This window comes from Oncorhynchus mykiss, chromosome 23, assembly GCF_013265735.2.
Source record: "Oncorhynchus mykiss isolate Arlee chromosome 23, USDA_OmykA_1.1, whole genome shotgun sequence".
Lineage (NCBI taxonomy): Eukaryota > Metazoa > Chordata > Actinopteri > Salmoniformes > Salmonidae > Oncorhynchus > Oncorhynchus mykiss.
In genome coordinates this window covers 31,308,310-31,331,752 of record NC_048587.1, presented here as the reverse complement: position 1 = coordinate 31,331,752, position 23,443 = coordinate 31,308,310, and the positions used below count along the sequence as shown (strand labels likewise).

General features: G+C 43.0%; 1 protein-coding gene across 3 annotated transcripts in view; it reads left to right on the top strand.

Annotated features, from left to right (window-relative positions):
* The window catches only part of LOC110502576 (zinc transporter 6), an 82,831-nt gene that overhangs the window by 6,149 nt on the left and 53,239 nt on the right, over positions 1-23,443 (top strand). For 2 of the 3 annotated variants that reach the window (XM_021580718.2, XM_021580716.2), the window contains exons 2-4: positions 3,141-3,187; positions 3,642-3,728; positions 9,106-9,190. In XM_021580718.2, the coding sequence (XP_021436393.1) occupies positions 9,130-9,190 (61 nt within the window). In that variant the 5' untranslated portion in view covers positions 3,141-3,187; positions 3,642-3,728; positions 9,106-9,129. The remainder of the gene's footprint in view (positions 1-3,140; positions 3,188-3,641; positions 3,729-9,105; positions 9,191-23,443) is intronic. The other variant, XM_021580719.2, reaches the window with a different exon arrangement.

Here is a 23,443-nt window from a genome sequence, read left to right as displayed (position 1 = left end):
ACTAGCCGGTTCAACCTTTCTTTGGTATCGTCTGAGATCCCCAAAGAATGGAAAGCTGCCACGGTCATCCCCGTCTTCAAAGGGGGAGACACTCCGATTAATCGGAATGGCCGATTTCAAGTTTTCATACAATCGGAAATCTGTATTTCAGGGGCAGAACGACAGATTTTTACCTTGTCAGCTCGGGATTAAATCTTGCAACCTTAGTTAACTAGTCCAACGCTCTAACCACCTGATTACATTGCACTCCACGAGGAGACTACCTGTTACACAAATGCAGTAAGCCAAGGTAAGTTGCTTGGCTAGCATTAAACTTATTTTATAAAAAACAAACAATCAATCAATCATAATCACTAGTTAACTCCACATGGTTGATGGTATTACTAGTTTATCTAGCGTGTCCTGTGTTGCATATAATCGATGCGGTGCGTATTGTTGCTCCAATGTGTACCTAACCATAAACATCAATGCCTTTCTTAAAATCAATACACAGAAGTATATATTTTTAAACCTGCATATTTAGCTAAAATAAATACAGGTTAGCAGGCAATATTAACCAGGTGAAATTGTGTCACTTCTCTTGCGTTCATTGCACGCAGAGTCCGTGTGTTTGCAACAGTTTGGGCCGGCCTAATTTGCCAGAATTTTACATAATTATGACATAACATTGAAAGTTGTGCAATGTAACAGGAATATTTAGACTTATGGATGCCACCCGTTAGATAAATTACGGAATTCACTGAAAGAATAAACGTCTTGTTTTCGAGATGATAGTTTCCGGATTGGACCATATTAATGACCTAAGGCTCGTATTTCTGTGTGTTATCATGTTATAACTAAGTATGATTTGATAGAGCAGTCTGACTGAGCGATGGTAGGCACCAGCAGGCTTGTAAGTATTAATTCAAACAGCACTTTTGTGCGTTTGCCAGAAGCTATTTATGACTTCAAGCCTATCAACTCCCGAGATTAGGCTCGTGTAACCAATGTGAAATGGCTAGCTAGTTAGCGGGGTGTGTGCTAATAGCATTTCAAATATCACTCGCTCTGAGACTTGGAGTGGTTGTTCCCCTTGCTCTGCATGGGTAACGCTGCTTCGAGGGTGGCTGTTGTCGTTGTGTTCCTGGTTCGAGCCCAGGTAGGAGCGAGGAGAGGGACAGAAGCTATACTGTTACATTGGCAATACTAAAGTGCCTATATTATGAAAAATCATAATCGGTCGACCTCTACTCTCGACCCAAACTGCTACAGACCTATATCTATCCTACCCTACCTTTCTAAGGTCTTCGAAATCCAAGTTAACAAACAGATCATCGACCATTTCAAATCCCAACGTACCTTCTCCCCTATGCAATCTGGTTTCTGAGCTGGTCATGGGTGCACCTCAGCCACGCTCAAGGTCCTAAACGATATCATAACTGCCATCGATAAGAGACAATACTGTGCAGCTGTATTCATCGACCTGGCCAAGGCTTTCGACTCTGTCAATCACCACATTCTTATCGGCAGACTCAACAGCCTTGGTTTCTCAAATGATTGCCTCGCCTGGTTCACCAACTACTTCTCTGATAGAGTTCAGTGTGTCAAATCGGAGGGCCTGTTGTCTAGACCTCTGGCAGTCTCTATGGGGGTGGCACAGAGTTCAATTTTCGGGCCGACTCTTTTCTCTGTATACATCAATGATGTCGCTCTTGCTGCTGGTGACTCTCTGATCCACCTCTATGCAGATGACACCATTCTGTATACTTCTGGCCCTTCTTTGGACACTGTGGTAACTAACCTCCAGATGAGCTTCAATGCCATACAACACTCCTGCCGTGGCATCCAACTGCTCTTAAATGCAAGTAAAACTAAATGCATGTTCTTCAACCGATCGCTGCCTACACCTGCCCGCCCGCCCAGCATCACTACTCTGGACTGTTCTGACTTAGAATATGTGGACAACTACAAATACCTAGGTGTCTGGTTAGACTGTAACCTCTCGTTCCAGACTCACATTAAGCATCACCAATCCAAAATTTAAATCTAGAATCAGCTTCTTATTTCACAACAAAGCATCCTTCACTCATGCTGCCAAACACCCTCGTAAACGGACTATCCTACCGATCCTTGACTTCGGCGATGTAATTTAAAAAATACTCTACTCAGCAAATTGGATGCAGTCTATCACAGTGCCATCTGTTTTGTCACCAATTCCCCAAATACTACCCACCATTGCGACCTGTATGCTCTCGTTGGCTGGTCCTCACTTCATATTCGTCGCCAAACCCAGTGGCTCGAGGTCATCTATAAGTCTTTGCTAGGTAAAGCCCCGCCTTATCTCAGCTCACTGGTCACCATAGCAACACCCACCCGTAGCACACGCTCCACAGGTATATTTCACTGGTCACCTCCAAAGCCAATTCCTCCTTTGGCCGCCTGTCTTTCCAGTTCTCTGCTGCCAATGACCCGAACGAACTGCAAAAATCACTGAAGCTGGAGACTCATATCTCCCTTACTAACTTTAAGCACCAGCTGTCAGAGCAGCTCAAAGGTCACTGTACCTGTACATAGCCCATCTGTAATTAGCCTATCCAACTACCTCATCCCCATACTGTTATCTATTTTATTTATTTTGCTCCTTTGCACTCCAGTATCTCTACTTGTACACTCATCTTCTGCACATCTATCACTCCAGTGTTTAATTGTAATTATTTCACCACTATGGCCTATTTATTGCCTTACCTCCGTTATCCTACCTAATTTGCACACACTGTATAGAGACTTTTTCTATTGTATTATTGACTGTATGTTTGTTTATTCCATGTGTAACTCTGTTGTTTGTGTTGCACTGTTTTGCTTTATCTTGGCCAGGTCGCAGTTGTAAATGAGAACTTGTTCTCAACTTGCCTACCTGGTTAAATAAAGGTGAAATAAATAAATACAAATCATGGCAAAATCGCAGTTAAAAATGGTCTAATGTATGGCCAGTTTAAACCAGACCAACCAGGTTATTGGTGACATTTTGAAAAACATGCATAGTCAGACATGCGTCGTCCTGGTATCTTGAAAATAAAGTTGGATTAAACTTCACTTTGTGTACAGTCCACATCAGTCATCTGTTGTTTTTCATTTTTCATAACCAAATACTTTCTTTGCAGATATCCCAATCCACAGAAAAAAGCAAGAAACTGACACGTATTCGCTGGTAAGTTTTCCTTATTCAAAACACCAGTTGATAGGGTCTAAAGCAGGGATGTCGAACTCATTTAGCCACATTTGTTCTTTAACGAGGTCCGGAGGGCGTTACTGAAAAAAATGTGAGAGAAAAAATTCCTCCATCCATTGTTTTTGCCATTTCCGATGCTCCCTGACTTTATAGTATTCATTTAGGTGATTTATTAGTGAGCTGTACTCTGTCAAGAACATTTCCACACAATTGATTTTTTATTTGATTTCAGTCATAAAGTATATTGAGTATGTCCCGCCCCCCTCCACCCAAATGCCATATGTTTGACACCACTGGTCTAAAGCAGAATTTTGTTTTACAGGCAGCCTACTGTAGCTAAATACAAAGCATAAACACTAGATGGTGGTGCTTCTCTCTGAGTCCTTAATCTCACATCCTACCATGTGACTGTGTGTTTGTGTGGTACCCACAGGGCACTATACACCCATTCCGGAAGACGCACAGATCCTTCTTTGGGAAACTCTCTCAAGAATTCCGCTTGGTGACTTCAGACAGACGGGTAAGGAATTAGTAAGGGGTGTGTGCATGCGTGTACATTAACATGCCACAGAGACAACTGTCCCACAGTGCTCTTTGTTTTGGAATTCCTCATCCCTGTATAATGACACTTAATTTATTATTGCATTATTCTGGTAAGCTGTTTAGACACCTCATTTCATAGGCAAGCACCCTAACACCATGTTAATCGTTCAAACATTTTTAGTTGGGGGCAGCAGCCCATTATTTGGTTACACCACCCCAAAAATATTTTGCAGCGTCACACAATAGAAAAGTGAGTAGTCAATCATTAAGTCATTCACAATGCTTTATTAAGAAGTGTGATAATAGACTACTGAGATGGTATTCATTAAATTCGTTGTTACCTCTAACAGGTCCAGGCAGGAATGCATGATTCAACATATTTTAATATTCATCCTAATCCAGTGATTGTCATGAATTTTAGGTTGACAATTAGACTATTCTTGCTATAATTTACTGTTAAAATTATGCTGCAGAATAGAGATGAATTTGCCTTAATCTTTATGTGCACTAATATTACATATAGGCCTAATTCAATTAACCACCTGAGGAAGTGGAAACTCAAAATAGATGGCCAACTCTAGATAGCTAGATCGCTAACTCTAAAAATGACACCTACTGCTTGTAGCAATGTATGAATCAGTAAATGTAATGTCTTAAAAAAACTTTGCATCGGTAGTAGTGCCTAGGAATGTGTAGCTGGGAAAATCAGAAGCAGGCTAGCTCAGTATTTAGAAACTGATGAATTGACACATTGACCAAAATTGAACATGTTGCAAATATTAGTTTAGTTTATTCACTAATAATAAGGCGACTTATCGACTTGCCCAGACATGCATGCAATAAGCAAGCTAGCTAGCTAAGTAGATAGCTATGTGAAATGTTAGCAAAGTTGATGATAACTAAACCTTTCATCTGTGGTGTTAGCTAGCTAGCTAGCTAACGTTAGCTAGTTATCAACATGCACCATTTTCTTCCTGATCATGATTTTTTTAAATTTTTTTTATGCTATACTGAACAAAAATATAAACACAACATGCAACAATCTCAACGATTTTACTGAGTTACATGGGTGGGCCTGGCAGGGCATAGACACACCTGATGGGGAGCCAGGGCCATCCAATCCGAATGCGTTTTTTCCAACAAAAGGGCTTTATTACATACAGAAATGCTCCTCAGTTTCATCAGCTGTACGGGTGGCTGGTCTCCGATGATCCCACAGGTAAAGAAGACAGATGTGGAGGTCCTGGGCAGGCATGGTTTCACTGAGATTTTCAACCTGTCCCTGACCGAGTCTGTAATACCAACATGTTTCAAGTAGATCAGCATAGTCCCTGTGCCCAAGAACACTAAGGTAACCTGCCTTAATGACTACCGACCCGTATCACTCACGTCTGGAGTCATGAAGTGCTTTGAAAGGCTGGTCATGGCTCACATCAACACCATTATCCCAGAAACCCTAGACCCACTCCAATTTGTATAGCGCCCCAACAGATCCACAGATGACGCAATCTCTATTGCACTCCAAACTGCCCTTTCCCACCTGGACAAAAGGAACACCTACGTGAGAATGCTATTCGTTGACTACAGCTCAGCGTTCAACACCGTAGTGCCCACAAAGTTCATCGCTTAGCTAAGGACCCTGGGACTTAACCACCTCTCTCTGCAACTGGATCATGGACTTCCTGACGGGTCGCCCCAAGTGGTAAGGGTAGGGAACAAAAAATCTACCATGCTGATCCTCAACGCGGGTGGCCCTCTGCGTACTCAGTCCCCTCCTGTACTCCCTGTTTACTCATGACTGCATGGCAAGCCCGACTCCAACACCATCATTAAGTCTGCCAACAACACAACAGTGATCACCGACAACGATGAGACAGCCTATAGGGAGGAGGTCAGTGACCTGGCAGTGTGGTCAAGACAAAGTAGATGATTGTGGAACACAGGAAAAGGAGGGCCGAGCACGCCCCCATTCTCATCGGTGGGGCTGTAGTGGAGCAGGTTAAGAGCCTCAAGTTCCTTGCTGTCCACATAACCAACAAACTGTCATGGTCCAAACACACCAAGACAGTTGCGAAGAGGGTACGACAATGGCTATTCTCTCTCAGGAGACTGAAAAGATTTGGCATGTGTCCTCAGATCCTCAAGAAGTTCTATAGCTGCACCATCGAGAGCATCCTGACTAGAGGTCGGCCGATTAATCGGAATGGCCAATTAATTAGGGCCGATTTCAAGTTTTCATAACAACCGGAAATCGGTATTTTTGGACATCGATTTTGCCTATATTATTATTGGATACCTTTAGGGTTATTTATTTTTTACACCTTTATTTAGTCTTTATTTAACTAGGCAAGTCAGTTAAGAACACATTCGTATTTTCAATGACTGCCTAGGAACGGTGGGTTAACTGCCTCGTTCAGGGGCAGAACGACAGATTTGTACCTTGTCAGCTCGGGGGATTCAATCTTGCAAACTAAGTTAACTAGTCCAACGCTCCAACCACCTGCCTCTCGTTGCACTCCGCGAGGAGACTGCCTGTTACGCGAATGCAGTAAGCCAAGGTAAATTGCTAGCTAGCATTAAACTTATCTTATAAAAAAAAACAATCAATCAATCATAATCACTAGTTAACTCCACATGGTTGATGATATTACTAGTTTATCTAGCGTGTCCTGCGTTGCATATAATCTGAATAAGCATACAAGCATACAAATATCTGACTGAGCGATGGTAGGCAGCAGCAGGCTCGTAAGCATTCATTCAAACAGCACTTTCGTGCGTTTTGCCAGCAGCTCGCCGTTGTGCGTTGCGCTGTTTATGACTTCAAGCCTATCAACTCCCGAGATTAGGCTGGTGTAACCGAAGTGAAATGGCTAGCTAGTTAGCGGGGTGCGCACTAATAGCGTTTCAAACATCACTCGCTCTGAGACTTGGAGTAGTTGTTCCCCTTGCTCTGCATGGGTAACGCTGCTTCGAGGGTGGCTGTTGTCGATGTTTTCCTGGTTCGAGCCCAGGTAGGGGCGAGGAGAGGGACGGAAGCTATACTGTTACACTGGCAATACTAAAGTGCTTATAAGAACATCCAATAGTCAAAGGTTAATGAAATACAAATGGTATAGAGAGAAATAGTCCTATAATTCCTATAATAACTACAACCTAATACTTCTTACCTGGGAATATTGAAGACTCATGTTAAAAGGAACCACCAGCTTTCATATGTTCTCATGTTCTGAGCAAGGAACTTAAACGTTAGCTTTCTTACATGGCACATATTGCACTTTTACTTTCTTCTCCAACACTTTGTTTTTGCATTATTTAAACCAAATTGAACATGTTTCATTATTTATTTGAGGCTAAATTGATTTTATTGATGTATTATATGAAGTTAAAATAAGTGTTCATTCAGTATTGTTGTAATTGTCATTATTACAAATAAATTAATAAAAATCTGCCGATTAATCGGTATCGGCTTCTTTGGTCCTCCAATAATCGGTATCTGTATTGGTGTTGAAAAATCATAATCGGTCGACTTCTAATCCTGACTGGTTGCAGCACCGCCTTCTATGGCAACTGCTCGGCCTCCGACCGCAAGGCACTACAGAGGGTAGTGCGTACGGCCCAGTACATCACTGAGGCCAAGCTTCCTGCCATCCAGGAGCTCTATAACAGGCCGTGTCAGAGGAAGGCCCTAAAAATTGTCAAAGACTCCAGCCACCCTAGTCATAGACTGTTCTCTCTGCTACGGCATGGAAGGCGGTACCAGAGTACCAAGTTTAGGTCCAAAAGGCTTCTTAACAGCTTCTACCCCCAAGCCATAAGACTCCTGAACATCTAACCAAATGGCTACCCGGACTATTTGCGTTTTAACACTGCTGCTACTCTCTGTTTATTATCTATGCATAGTCACTTTACCTCTACTTACATATACATATTACCTTGACTAACCTGTCCCTGCACATTGACTCTGTACCGGTACCCCCCCGTATATAGCTTTGCTACTGTTATTTTCTTATTGCTCTTTAATTATTTTTCTATTTTCTTATTGTTTTATTTTTAATTATTCACTTGTTTACTTCAGTTTATTTAGTTAATACTTTCATAACACCTATTTTTTTCTTGAAACTGCATTGTTGGTTAAGGGCTTGTAAGTAAGCATTTCACTAAGGTTTACCTACACCTGTTCGGCGTATGTGACAAATAAAACTTGATTTGATTTGTGGAGACTGCTCTCCCTAGAAGCCGTATGGAAGAGACTGGGTTAGATTCTATAGAACCAGAGAGACTGATCGGGGTAGAGTCAACAGAGTTCACTTCACATGCATGGAGAAGAGACTAAGTTTCCCAAAAAGAACGTTCCTTTGGCGGAGAAAGTGGAGAGTGGTTTCTTTCTTCATAAGGGTGTGATGATGTGTGATTATTTAGGTTAGGCTTACTGTGGCTTGACACTGGGCGTCTGCTCCATCCATGCACTAGGCAGTGGGAGTCTTCCAGACTGATGCTGCTGTTGACCTGGCAGTAAAACTCTTCTCTCCTTCTGTGCTGCTGAGTAGCCCTATATTTGTCTGGATTAAAGCTGATGATGAAGTACATGACGTAGGCATATTATCTACAGATGATATATCAGCGACAGTGTTCTGTTACTCAGGGAGGCTGATGTTCCTGAAGGTGTTTGCGAGTGTCACTCCAATGTAAGATCTAACCTAGATATGTGATGTCTAAAGAACAACCCTCAGGAAAAAGATTTGCCGACACGTTTACTTGCAATATCTCCTTCACCCAGAGGGTGGCAGTGACATCTCGTTGTTTCCTGCTTTCCCAGAAAGTGTGTGTGTGTGTGTGTGGGGGGGGGGGATTGTATGTGTTGGGCAGCATGCTGTTGCTCTGTTTGCACACTGACACAGGCAAAGCGATCTACAGGGCCCTGAAGCTGCAACAGGCCCACACACACACACTTCAGCTCCCATCTCTATCCCTGGCTCCAGCTGTCACAAGACGCCCTAGTCCTGTCATAACACGGTGCACTGCAGTAATTGTAGATTTCACAGCACTCCAAGGACAGCCACTGACTCCAACACAAAGTGACAGACAAAGACGTGGTGGATAGCCTTGAGTTTGTACCGTCCTCACATTTTTGCTTTCCATTTTGTACGTGGTTTGTCTGCAACAAAGCATTCCCTGAATTGGCAAATTAACAATACAATATTATTAGATTAGCCTAACTAACAGATAGGTTAGGCAATGCCATAACAAATCATCCACCTGCATTAGCTATTAATGCACCACTCCAAGCAATCCTATAGATCTAAATGAATTCATTGGTTTAGAAAGCTCTGGTTAATGTTCTGTTTGTGTTTTAGTCATGGAGAATCCTGGTGTTCGGGATGCTGAATGTTCTTTGTACTGGCTGCCTGCTGATGTGGTGCAGCTCCACCAACAGTATGGGTGAGTACTCATCTACATGACACAGTGTTCCACACAGCCAGCCAGGCAGAGTTAGCCTAGAGGTTAGAGGGCCCACTGAGTAAACAAGGACATCTATGGACTACAGCTTTGGATACTACGTAGTAGAGTACATCAGTGAGAACACTATGTACTGACATTGTTCTGATACTGTGCTCAGACATAATTCTGTTCTCCCTTAAGTTCTTCACCTAGGGCACTTGCAGTTCCCACCATTATAATGATTATTCTCCAGCTTCCTAGATCCACTCATGATGTCACGTATCCAGAGGGGGAGAGATCCCATATTATAGAGTCCTGCTGACCCATAGGAATAGTAATTAATCTACTATGTTCTGACCTCCCACCCCCACACAGATTAGATCTCTGCTGGTGTCGCAGTGTTATTGTGATGGTGTGTTCAGGGCTCTAAAGTGCGACCATTTTGGCCGCATATGCTCCTAAATATTTTGCTGTGCGGCTATTAATTTGGGAGGACCAGTGGGCCTAAAAAGAAAATCATCCAGATGTAATGATGCAGAAAACAGGATCCCTCATTCAAGTTAAGTAAAAAAATTACAAATAAAAATAGTTTAAGAGCATCAATGAAGTAAGAGTAGCGAGGCTATATACAGGAGGTACCGGTACAGTGTGCGGGGGCACAGGTTAGTCGTGGTAATTGAGGTAATATGTACATGTAGGTAGAGTTAAAGTGACTATGCATAGATGATAACCATAGAGTAGCAGCAGCGTAAAAGGGGGGGGGCATAGTCTGGGTAGCCATTTGATTAGCTGTTCAGAAATCTTATGGCTTGGGGGTAGAAGCTGTTAAGAAGCCTTTTGGACCTAGACTTGGCGCTCCAGTACACTTGCCGTGCGATAGCAGAGAGAACAGTCTATGGCTAGGGTGGCTGGAGTATTTGACAATTGTTAGGGCCTTCCTCTGACATCGCCTGGTACAGAGGTCCTGGATGGCAGGAAGCTTGGCCCCAGTGATGTACTGGGCTCTACGCACTACCTTCTGTAGTGCCTTGCGGTCGGAGGCTGTTGCCATACCAGGCAGTGACGCAACCAGTCAGGATCCTCTCGATGGTGCAGCTATATAACCTTTTGAGGATCTGAGGTTACATAATTTTTAATGTGTTGGTTTCATGAGCTGAATTAAAGATTCCAGCACAAAAATATTATTTCTCTAAAATGTTAAGCACAAATGTGTTTACGTCCCTGTTGGTGAGCTTTTATCTTTTGCCAAGATAATCCATCCATATGACAAGTGTGGCATATCAAGAAGCTGATTAAACAGAATGATTATTACACAGGTGCACCTTGTGCTGGGGACAAAAGGCCACTTCTCAGGGAAGCTCATCTGTGTGCTTGTCGTCCTCACACCGGCCATCACAAGTCATGGAGGCAGTCAAATTCCACATGACCATTTAGTCACGGTAATTAGGCGTCTCCAATCTCTGATGCTGCTGATGGCCATAGTAGTCTACCAAACTTGCTAACTGCCTGGTACTCAGCACTCTATTGTCCCTCTAATCACTCTGACATCAATGCAAATGTAATAGAAAATCTAATCAAACAAACACTTCATGAGCGCAACATATATGTATATATATATTTATTTTTTAAATTTTTAATTTTACCCCTTTTTCTCCCTAATTTCGTGGTATCCAATTGTTGTAGTAGCTACTATCTTGTCTCATTGCTACAACTCCCGTACGGGCTCGGGAGAGACGAAGGCTGAATGTCATGCGTCCTCCGATACACAACCCAACCAGCCATACTGCTTCTTAACACAGCGTGCATCCAACCCGGAAGCCAGCCGCACCAATGTGTCGGAGGCTACACTGTGCACCTGGCAACCTTGGCTAGCGTGCACTGCGCCCGGCCCGCCACAGGAGTCGCTAGTGTGCGATGAGACAAGGAGATCCCTACCGACCAATCCCTCCCTAACCCGGACGACGCTAGGCCAATTGTGCGTCGCCCCACGGACCTCCCGGTCGCGGCCGGTTACGACAGCCTGGGCGCGAACCCAGGGACTCTGATAGCACAGCTGCCGCTGCAGTACAGCGCTACCATATTAAGCACATTGATTATATTTACAACAGGAGTATAGCCTACCTTGCTGGCATGAAAACAAATCCCCGGGAAAATCGTCCTCAATTCGGTATTTAACCTCTAGCGTTGAGCAATCCCGTATCCGGGAGCGTAATCATAGCCTCAAGCTCATTACCCTAACGCAACGTTTCCTATTCATGAAAATCGCAAATGAAATGAAATAAATATATTGAAACACAAGCTTAGCCTTTTGTTAACAACACTGTCATCTCAGATTTTCAAAATATGCTTTAACCAAATCTACACAAGCATTTGTGTAAGAGTATTGATAGCCTAGCATAGCATTAAGCCTAGCATTCAGCAGGCAACATTTTCACAAAAACAAGAAAATCATTCAAATAAAATAATTTACCTTTTGAAGAACTTCGAATGTTTTCAATGACGAGACTCTCAGTTAGATAGCAAATGTTCATTTTTTCAAAAAATATTATTTGTGTAAGAGAAATAGCTCCGTTTTGTTCATCACGTTTGGCTAAGAAAAAAAAACGAAAATGCAGTCACTTACAACTTTTTTCCAAATTAGCTCCATAATATCGACAGAAACATGGCTAACGTTGTTTAGAATCAATCCTCAAGGTGTTTTTCACAATTCTATTCGATGAAAAATCATTCCTGGCAGTCGGTTTGTCATCTTGCTGTGTCTGAATCCTGGCTCAGGAAGGCCACCAAAAATTCAGAGATTTCCATACCCAACTATAACATCTTCCGTCAAGATAGAACTGCCAAAGGGGGAGGAGTTGCAGTCTACTGCAGAGATAGCCTGCAAAGTAATGTCATACTTTCCAGGTCCATACCCAAACAGTTCGAACTACTAATCTTGAAAATTACTCTCTCCAGAAATAAGTCTCTCACTGTTGCCGCCTGCTACCGACCTCCCTCAGCTCCCAGCTGTGCCCTGGACACCATTTGTGAATTGATCGCCCCCCATCTAGCTTCAGAGTTTGTTCTGTTAGGTGACCTAAACTGGGATATGCTTAACACCCCGGCAGTCCTACAATCTAAGCTAGATGCCCTCAATCTCACACAAATCATCAAGGAACCCACCAGGTACAACCCTAACTCTGTAAACAAGGGCACCCTCATAGACGTCATCCTGACCAACTGGCCCTCCAAATACACCTCCGCTGTCTTCAACCAGGATCTCAGCGATCACTGCCTCATTGCCTGTATCCGCTACGGAGCCGCAGTCAAACGACCACCCCTCATCACTGTCAAACGCTCCCTAAAACACTTCTGTGAGCAGGCCTTTCTAATCGACCTGGCCCGGGTATCCTGGAAGGACATTGACCTCATCCCGTCAGTTGAGGATGCCTGGTCATTCTTTAAAAGTAACTTCCTCACCATTTTAGATAAGCATGCTCCGTTCAAAAAATGCAGAACTAAGAACAGATACAGCCCTTGGTTCACCCCAGACCTGACTGCCCTCGACCAGCACAAAAACATCCTGTGGCGGACTGCAATAGCATCGAATAGTCCCCGTGATATGCAACTGTTCAGGGAAGTCCGGAACCAATACACGCAGTCAGTCAGGAAAGCTAAGGCCAGCTTCTTCAGGCAGAAGTTTGCATCCTGTAGCTCCAACTCCAAAAAGTTTTGGGACACTGTAAAGTCAATGGAGAACAAGAGCACCTCCTCCCAGCTGCCCACTGCACTGAGGCTAGGTAACACAGTCACCACCGATAAATCCATGATTATCGAAAACTTAAATAAGCATTTCTCAACGGCTGGCCATGCCTTCCGCCTGGCTACTTCAACCTCGGCCAACAGCCCCGCCCCCCCCGCTGCTCCTCGCCCAAGCCTCTCCAGGTTCTCCTTTACCCAAATCCAGATAGCAGATGTTCTGAAAGAGCTGCAAAACCTGGACCCGTACAAATCAGCTGGGCTTGACAATCTGGACCCTCTATTTCTGAAACTATCCGCCACCATTGTCGCAACCCCTATTACCAGCCTGTTCAACCTCTCTTTCATATCGTCTGAGATCCCCAAGGATTGGAAAGCTGCCGCAGTCCTCCCCCTCTTCAAAGGGGGAGACACCCTGGACCCAAACTGTTACAGACCTATATCCATCCTGCCCTGCCTATCTAAGGTCTTCGAAAGCCAAGTCAACAAACAGGTCACTGACCATCTCGAATCCCACTGTACCTTCTCCGCTGTGCAATCTGGTTTCCGAGCCGGTCACGGGTGCACCTCAGCCACACTCAAGGTACTAAACGATATCATAACCGCCATCGATAAAAGACAGTACTGTGCAGCCGTCTTCATCGACCTTGCCAAGGCTTTCGACTCTGTCAATCACCATATTCTTATCGGCAGACTCAGTAGCCTCGGTTTTTCGGATGACTGCCTTGCCTGGTTCACCAATTACTTTGCAGACAGAGTTCAGTGTGTCAAATCGGAGGGCATGCTGTCCGGTCCTCTGGCAGTCTCTATGGGGGTGCCACAGGGTTCAATTCTCGGGCCGACTCTTTTCTCTGTATACATCAATGATGTTGCTCTTGCTGCGGGCGATTCCCTGATCCACCTCTACGCAGACGACACCATTCTATATACTTTCGGTCCGTCATTGGACACTGTGCTATCTAACCTCCAAACAAGCTTCAATGCCATACAACACTCCTTCCGTGGCCTCCGACTGCTCTTAAACGCTAGTAAAACCAAATGCATGCTTTTCAACCGATTGCTGCCTGCACCCGCATGCCCGCCTAGCATCACCACCCTGGATGGTTCCGACCTAGAATATGTGGACATCTATAAGTACCTAGGTGTCTGGCTAGACTGCAAACTCTCCTTCCAGACTCATATCAAACATCTCCAATCGAAAATCAAATCAAGAGTCGGCTTTCTATTCCGCAACAAAGCCTCCTTCACTCACGCCGCCAAGCTTACCCTAGTAAAACTGACTATCCTACCGATCCTCGACTTCGGCGATGTCATCTACAAAATGGCTTCCAACACTCTACTCAGCAAACTGGATGCAGTCTATCACAGTGCCATCCGTTTTGTCACTAAAGCACCATATACCACCCACCACTGCGACTTGTATGCTCTAGTCGGCTGGCCCTCGCTACATATTCGTCGCCAGACCCACTGGCTCCAGGTCATCTACAAGTCCATGCTAGGTAAAGCTCCGCCTTATCTCAGCTCACTGGTCACGATGGCAACACCCATCCGTAGCACGCGCTCCAGCCGGTTGTATCTCACTGATCATTCCTAATGCCAACACCTCATTTGGCCGCCTTTCGTTCCAGTACTCTGCTGCCCGTGACTGGAACGAATTGCAAAAATCGCTGAAGTTGGAGACTTTTATCTCCCTCACCAACTTCAAACATCAGCTATCTGAGCAGCTAACCGATCGCTGCAGCTGTACATAGTCTATTGGTAAATAGCCCACCCATTTTCACCTACCTCATCCCCATACTGTTTTTATTTATTTACTTTTCTGCTCTTTTGCACACCAATATCTCTACCTGTACATGACCATCTGATCATTTATCACTCCAGTGTTAATCTGCAAAATTGTAATTATTCGCCTACCTCATGCCTTTTGCACACATTGTATATAGACTCCCCCTTTGCTTTGTTTTCTACTGTGTTATTGACTTGTTAATTGTTTACTCCATGTGTAACTCTGTGTTGTCTGCTCATACTGCTATGCTTTATCTTGGCCAGGTCGCAGTTGCAAATGAGAACTTGTTCTCAACTAGCCTACCTGGTTAAATAAAGGTGAAATAATTTTTTTTAAAATAAAATCAGAGGCAAACGGAAAAATACTGCAGCTGGAGATTACGCAATAATTGCGACGGAGGACACCAAGCGACCACCTGGTAAATGTAGTCTCTTATGGTCAGTCTTCCAATGATATGCCTACAAATACGTCACAATGCTGCAGACACCTTGGGGAAAACGTGGAAAAGGTAAGCTGACTCCTGGCTCCTCCACAGCCATATAAGGAGTCATTGCCATGAGGCGGTTTCAAAAAATGCGGCACTTCCTGATTGTATTTTTATCTGTTTTTTTTCTGTAACATCTTTCACTCACAGACAATATCTTTGCAGTTTTGGAAACGTCAGAGTGTTTTATTTCCAAAGCTGTCAATTATATGCATAGTCGAGCATCTTTTCGTGACAAAATATCTTGTTTAAAACGGGAACGTTTTTCATCCAAAAATTAAAAGAGCGCCCCCTATATCGAAGAAGTTAAGTGCATAGATGACATGTATTTTTTTTCAGGTGCATGATAATGGTTCATTCTAAACAAATGTCACACATATATTATTTAGTATATGTAAAGACAATATTAAATTAAGAATAGTCTGATGGGTGCCAATTTTACTCTATCACTTGTGAATTACATATCACTTGTGAATGATGCCCAGCATAAGAAACACTGACTTTTTTTTGGCAACTTGTTCAACTCATAGTTGCACACCTCATGTAGCCTAGCCCATAGGCCTATATGTTTTAATAAGGTTTGTGTAACTTCTTAAATTAAAGCACATTAATCCGCTTTACAAGGGGTGTAGAGTCTAACTGGCATGTATAAGCAGCACGTGAGTTTCAAGTTTGGGGAAGATCATTTTCACTATTAAAAATGTACCTTTATAATAAAAGCATTACATGCATAATTGCATTTGCGGTCACTTTTGATAATGATGTTTTCTGCTAATGGAACATTCGTGCTTATAACCTACTACCATGCGCGCATTTCTGTGCTTATGTGAAGAAATAACCTCATAGTTAATCAAAATTTTAAGCTACATGTTCTGTTGCGTCAGCCACATTGCATAAAAATATTTTTTTGATGCTGATGGTTGTAGTAATTTGGGATCTATCGCATCCCACAACTTTCCCAGACTGTTTGGAATATTTATTTCTCACACAGAATAGAATAGGTTGAGTGAGAGAAGCTTCGGATTGCGCAGCACACTCAGGGAGAAGGGCACAACGCAGCACTCCGGGCCTCAAAAGGCATGGATTTTTTTAGGGTGCATTATTGCCACAAAGGGGATGCGGCTGTGAAGTTCAAGTAATTATCAAGTGCTGGTCAAATTGTGAATGACAGACTATTGGAGTGTGTACGGCCTGCGCAAAAAAAACTAAGCAGAAATCAAGCAACTTTTTTCAAATCATCATTAGTCTCACCATGTAGCCTTACAATGTATTAAAATTCTAAACATATAGCCCGACGTTTGTAGAATAACTAAAGTAACATTAATAACTATAAATTAAGCATGTAGGAGTACCTATTTCTTTGTAAACCGCGCAACAAAGAATAGCTGCACGTGTGGACTCCCTCAAATCGTTTTGAGAAAATATGTATTTTTTTATTCAGCTTTGTTCAATTGTATTCTTCATACTATAAAATAATGCCATGGAATTCTAAGCAAATCTTGTCTGCTAAATGAACTAAGTGTAGCCCACAGCCATTTGGCATAGCCACATCAGGACCTAACATAAGGACAACTCAGAGTATGCTATTCATTTTCTTCATATTATGTTTCTTTAGACCTGTCTAAAATAAATTATGGATTTATTGTGAAGGTGTAGGCTGTATTACATGGATTTATTAGACTTTTTAAAATGGCTTGTAGGTTACAGTATATGTGGAAGCCAGGAGATGCTAAATGTGTTTGTTTATTGACGGTCAATTACCGTGAGACTGACAGTTATATGCTTGACAATCACCGACCGACAAAATTTTGTGACCGCCACAGCCCTATCCCCACCCCTACCTTTAAAAAAAAAAATCTTTGACCAACATATGCATATTTGTAAGCCTAGTCATGTGAAATCCATAGATTAGGGCCTTATTCATTTATTTCAATTGACAGATTTTCCTTTTATGACCTGTAACTCAGTAAAATCTTTAAAATTGTTGCATTTTTATTTTTGTTCAGTGTAGCTTTCTTCCACATCTCAAGATGTTTTCCAGTCATTGCATAAAGACCCTGATGTGGCGCTCTGCGCGTTTGGTTTCTGGTTCATTAGATTCCCTTCCCCTCCTGTCCTCTCTTTCCATCCCTCCCACTTCATAGTAAACAATGTCACCATTACAGCAAAGCTACACTACCTCAGCTGCTGCTACAAAGGAGATGTACGATTGTCATACTTGTGCTGTACTGCCTCTGGTGCCTTGGGTGGACTTTAATTATTCCAGGAGAGTGTAATAATCATGACCTGAGGGACGGTGTGATTACGAGAATCTCTAATTGCGTTTTATACAATAATGCACCAAGGCCATGCAGCAGGGAACCACAGAATGCGGTGTTTGCATTATCGGGCCATCATTTATCCTATCAGCGGCCATATAGTCACAGGGAGAGGAAGAGCGAGGAAGGGCTGTTAGCCTGGTCTGAGAACAAGTCTGAAGTCCCCATCAGCAGCACTGAGCTTCATCACTGTGACTGGTCTTAGCTGTGAATGTAGCTGCTTGGTTGTGAGACAGCGGCTTACTGAAGAGATCTCCTGTTGTAAACTTGAGCAGGATCTGTGCTTCCATTACAAATTCCTTGCAGATTGTCTAGAATCAATGTTCACTCCACAGAGTTTGATGCAAACCCGAGGGTGACGAGGCCTTCACTGATCTGTAAAGTTCAAGCTCAGGGTTTGTCGTTAAGCGAGATAATTTTATCTTAGTTAATCATTATCTCATTGTTCCACTTTCCAATTCAGTGACACCCTCTCTGACTTTTAGGTATACTTAAAGTACATTTCATAAAGCGGTTGCTTTACGTTACTTGGAAGAGAACACATAATTAACAGTGACATTGCAGGCTATTGCTTGTCTTACCATGTATGGTGAATAGAATACATCTAGGCCCTGCAAAAAACTAGTGCCCTCTCCAGCTGCCTCACATTACAGAAACAGGAGATAGGGCAGGAGCCTATGTGCTGTTCTGGCTCGGGTGAGGATACTTACTTATTTAGGTCACAATTTTTGTATATCGAGTGTCTGGATGAATCGAGAACACCATACATTGAAAAGGTGGCCTATCCCTTTAAGAAGCCATTACCAAGAAGTCTTGAAAATTCGAAAGGAAGACATTGCACTGCAACCAATTTTCAGTTTGTTTCTCATCTGAAAAAAAGAGCGCTTGATCTCTTAGGAGGCTACTTTTGCTGATATATGTACATTATCCTCAGCAGCTAGCCTAATAGCTATGAAAAATAGTGGGAAGATATTAGCTTGTAATTTACTGAATTGTTGCCAATTCTGGAAGAATGATATTTGCTTTTAGACATTTATAAGGTAGCTACCGGAAATATTTGTACATGTTTTGATCCGACGAAAATCTTCTGGATCAAAACGAGATTAAATGGGGAAAATATTTGCCATCAAACAGTGTGTAGGCCTTTGTTCTTTTCATGTATGTACCATTAGCCCAGCACCTAAGTTTCTTGATGGATGTGCATATTACCACAACCATTTCTTCAGCTGAAAATGTTCCCATTCGATAGCAAATTATTAGATTAGATTTTTCTTTGTCTGATTTTCACAGAAATCTGCTTAACATACAAGGAAATCCACTGTGATATGGTGAAAGACATGGCATAGGCCCGACATAGCATCAAACATACATGACAATAATGACCGCTTAAAGTGGAACTGACAGCATTTTAGCAACATGAAATCTTATTTTAATGTGTTCATATACACCCCCAGGAAGAATATGGCAGTCAAGCGAGCACTTAGATATGGTCATTTTCACGTTTTCATAAATTCTAGCCAATCAGAGCTACAGTAGGCCTTTATGCAAATATGCCTTTTGCCACACGGGCCTGCCATCATTCACTTTGAACTGGACTGTGTGTATACAGGCAGTTGCAACAGTGTGACTTTAGATCATAAGAACGCATTTGCAAACAGCCACAAAATAAACCTGAATGGATTTCTGCAAATACAGTTTGTCGTAAGTTTACATACACTTATGTTGGAGTCATTAAAACTCGTTTTTCAACCACCACCAATTTCTTGTTATCAATCTATAGTTCACCATTTAATACATTCACCATTTATTGTAGCACAATTCCAGTGGGTCAGAAGTTTACGTACACTAAGTTGACTGTGCCTTTAAACAGCTTGGAAAATTCCAGAGAATTATGTCATGGCTTTTGATAGGCTAATTGACATCATTTGAGTCAATTGAAGGTGTACCTGTGGATGTATTTCAAGGCCTACCTTCAAACTCAGTGCCTCTTTGCTTGACATCATGGGAAAATCAAAAGAAATCAGCCAAGACCTCCAAATGCCTGAAGGTACCACATTCATCTGTACAAACAATAGTTCACAAGTATAAACATCATGGGACCACGCAGCCGTCATACCGCTCAGGAAGGAGACGCGTTCTGTCTCCTAGAGATGAACGTACGTTGGTGCGAAAAGTGCAAAAAAAACTGTTACACCAGCTCTGTCAGGAGGAATGGGCCAAAATTCACCCAACTTATTGTGGGAAGCTTGTGGAAGGCAACCTGAAACGTTTGACCCAATTTAAAGGCAATTCTACCAAATACTAATTGAGTGTTTGTAAACTTCTGACCCACTGGGAATGTGATGAAAGAAATAAAAGCTGAAATAAATAATTATCTCTGCTGTTATTCTCTTCAAATAAAGTGGTGATCCTAACTGACCTAAGAAAGGGAATTTTTACTTGGATTAAATGTCAGGAATTCTGAAAAACTGAGCGTAAATGTATTTGTGTAAGGTGTATGTAAACCTCCGACATCAACTGTATGTACAGTGCCTTGCGAAAGTATTCGGCCCCCTTGAACTTTGCGACCTTTTGCCACATTTCAGGCTTCAAACATAAAGATATAAAACTGTATTTTTTTGTGAAGAATCAACAACAAGTGGGACACAATCATGAAGTGGAACGACCATTTATTGGATATTTCAAACTTTTTTAACAAATCAAAAACTGAAAAATTGGGCGTGCAAAATTATTCAGCCCCTTTACTTTCAGTGCAGCAAACTCTCTCCAGAAGTTCAGTGAGGATCTCTGAATGATCCAATGTTGACCTAAATGACTAATGATGATAAATACAATCCACCTGTGTGTAATCAAGTCTCTGTATAAGTGCACCTGCACTGTGATAGTCTCAGAGGTCCGTTAAAAGCGCAGAGAGCATCATGAAGAACAAGGAACACACCAGGCAGGTCCGAGATACTGTTGTGAAGAAGTTTAGCCGGATTTGGATACAAAAATATTTCCCAAGCTTTAAACATCCCAAGGAGCACTGTGCAAGCGATAATATTGAAATGGAAGGAGTATCAGACCACTGCAAATCTACCAAGACCTGGCCGTCCCTCTAAACTTTCAGCTCATACAAGGAGAAGACTGATCAGAGATGCAGCCAAGAGGCCCATGATCACTCTGGATGAACTGCAGAGATCTACAGCTGAGGTGGGAGACTCTGTCCATAGGACAACAATCAGTCGTATATTGCACAAATCTGGCGTTTATGGAAGAGTGGCAAGAAGAAAGCCATTTCTTAAAGATATCCATAAAAAGTGTAGTTTAAAGTTTGCCACAAGCCACCTGGGAGACACACCAAACATGTGGAAGAAGGTGCTCTGGTCAGATGAAACCAAAATTTAACTTTTTGGCAACAATGCAAAACGTTATGTTTGGCGTAAAAGCAACACAGCTGAACACACCATCCCCACTGTCAAACATGGTGGTGGCAGCATCATGGTTTGGGCCTGCTTTTCTTCAGCAGGGACAGGGAAGATGGTTAAAATTGATGGGAAGATGGGGGGGGGAGCCAACCCAGACAGGAAGACCACATCAGTGACTCAACCCACTCAAGTGACGGTATGAGAGAGCCCCAGTAAGCCAGTGACTCAGCCCCTGTAACAGGGTTAGAGGCAGAGAATCCCAGTGGAAAGAGGGGAACCGGCCAGGCAGAGACAGCAAGGGCGGTTCGTTGCTCCAGAGGCTTTCCGTTCACCTTCCCACTCCTGGGCCAGACTACACTCAATCATATGACCCACTGAAGAGATGAGTCTTCAGTAAAGACTTAAAGGTTGAGACCGAGTTTGCGTCTCTTACATGGGTAGGCAGACCATTCCATAAAAATTGAGCTCTATAGGAGAAAGCCCTGCCTCCAGCTGTTTGCTTAGAAATTCTAGGGACAATTAGGAGGCCTGCGTCTTGTGACCGTAGCGTACGTGTAGGTATGTACGGCAGGACCAAATCAGAGAGATAGGTAGGAGCAAGCCCATGTAATGCTTTGTAGGTTAGCAGTAAAACCTTGAAATCAGCCTTGCCTTGACAGGAAGCCAGTGTAGGGAGGCTAGCACTGGAGTAATATGATAAATTTTTTTGGTTCTAGTCAGGATTCTAGCAGCCGTATTTAGCACTAACTGAAGTTTATTTAGTGCTTTATCCGGGTAGCCGGAAAGTAGAGCATTGCAGTAGTCTAACCTAGAAGTGACAAAAGCATGGATTCATTTTTGGACAGAAAGTTTCAGATTTTTGCAATGTTACGTAGATGGAAAAAAGCTGTCCTTGAAATGGTCTTGATATGTTCTTCAAAAGAGAGATCAGGGTCCAGAGTAACGCCGAGGTCCTTCACAGTTTGATTTGAGACGACTGTACAACAATTAAGATTAATTATCAGATTCAACAGAAGATCTCTTTGTTTCTTGGGACCTAGAACAAGCATCTCTGTTTTATCCGAGTTTAAAAGTAGAAAGTTTGCAGCCATCCACTTCCTTATGTCTGAAACACATGCTTCTAGCGAGGGCAATTTTGGGGCTTCACCATGTTTCATTGAAATGTACAGCTGTGTGTCATCCGCATAGCAGTGAAAGTTAACATTATGTTTTCGAATGACATCCCCAAGAGGTAAAATATATAGTGAAAACAATAGTGGTCCTAAAACAGAACCTTGAGGAACCTACATTTACAGTTGATTTGTAAGAGGACAAACCATTCACAGAGACAAACTGATATCTTTCCGACAGATAAGATCTAAACCAGGCCAGAACTTGTCCGTGTATCGGATACAATACACGGACAAGTTCAGAAGTTCTGAGCCTACCCCGAAAGACCTCAGCCTGCAAATAAAGTACTTGCGTTGTTGCACCTTAGCACACAGTCCACATGGACTCTCCATCTCAGGTCATAGTCAACATGTACTCCCAGATATTTATACGAGTCGACCTGCTGGATCTGTTCACTGTGAATTATGACCTGGTTCCGGTCAGCCACTGATGTGGGGTCAAAGATGACGACCTGTGTTTCTTTTTTTACATTCAGGACCAGATAATTTGTCTCACACCAGGCTGTTTACACTGTCTAGGTACAGAGGGAGGTTGCTGTTGTCACCCATTAAGGCCAGCAGGACGGCGTCATCTGAGAACTTAGTTATGTGATGCTTTGTATTTTGACTTGTGCAATCGTTGGTGTTCAAAATGAAGAGGACGGGTGAGCTCACACAACCTTGCGGGCCCCCGCAGCTGGTGACCACAGGAGGGGGAGAGAGTGTTGTTTACCTTGACCAACTGAGTTCCGTCACTGAGAAATGAGTGATAGAAGTGAATGAGGTGTGGGTTAATGTCCAGTTCTTTCATTTTGGTTAGGAGAAGGCGTGGTTGTATGGTGTTAAAGGCAGATTAATCTATAAAGAGTGCTCTGGTGTAGGTTTTTGGTTGGTCAAGGTGTTTCTGGATCAGGTGTGAGGGTGGTCACTGCCTCCTCTGTACTGCACCCGTTTCTATAGGCAAACTGGTAGGTGTCCACATTCTTATCCACAGAGAGTTTTAGGTACCGAACCACTTCTCTCTGGAGATTTGATGAGCACTGAGGTCAGGGCCACTGGTCAGTAGTCATTGTGCTCCATGGGGCATGGCTTTTTTGGGATGGGGATGATGTGAGATGCTTTCCAGGTCTGTGTGTGTGTGTGAGTCGAGGGATAAATGGAAGAGGGATTGCCAGACTGGGCCAAGCTCCTCAGCGGTCTTGAGGAGGAATGGGCTCACATTATCTGGCCCTGAGGCCTTCCTTGGGTTCAGCTGTTTAAAAACCTTTGTCACCTGCTCTGTGGTAATTATGATTTCCACTGTGTCAGAGGTAGGGACAGTCTGTAGGACTACAAAGTAGGCATTTGTGTGATTTTTGGATGTCGCCAAGCA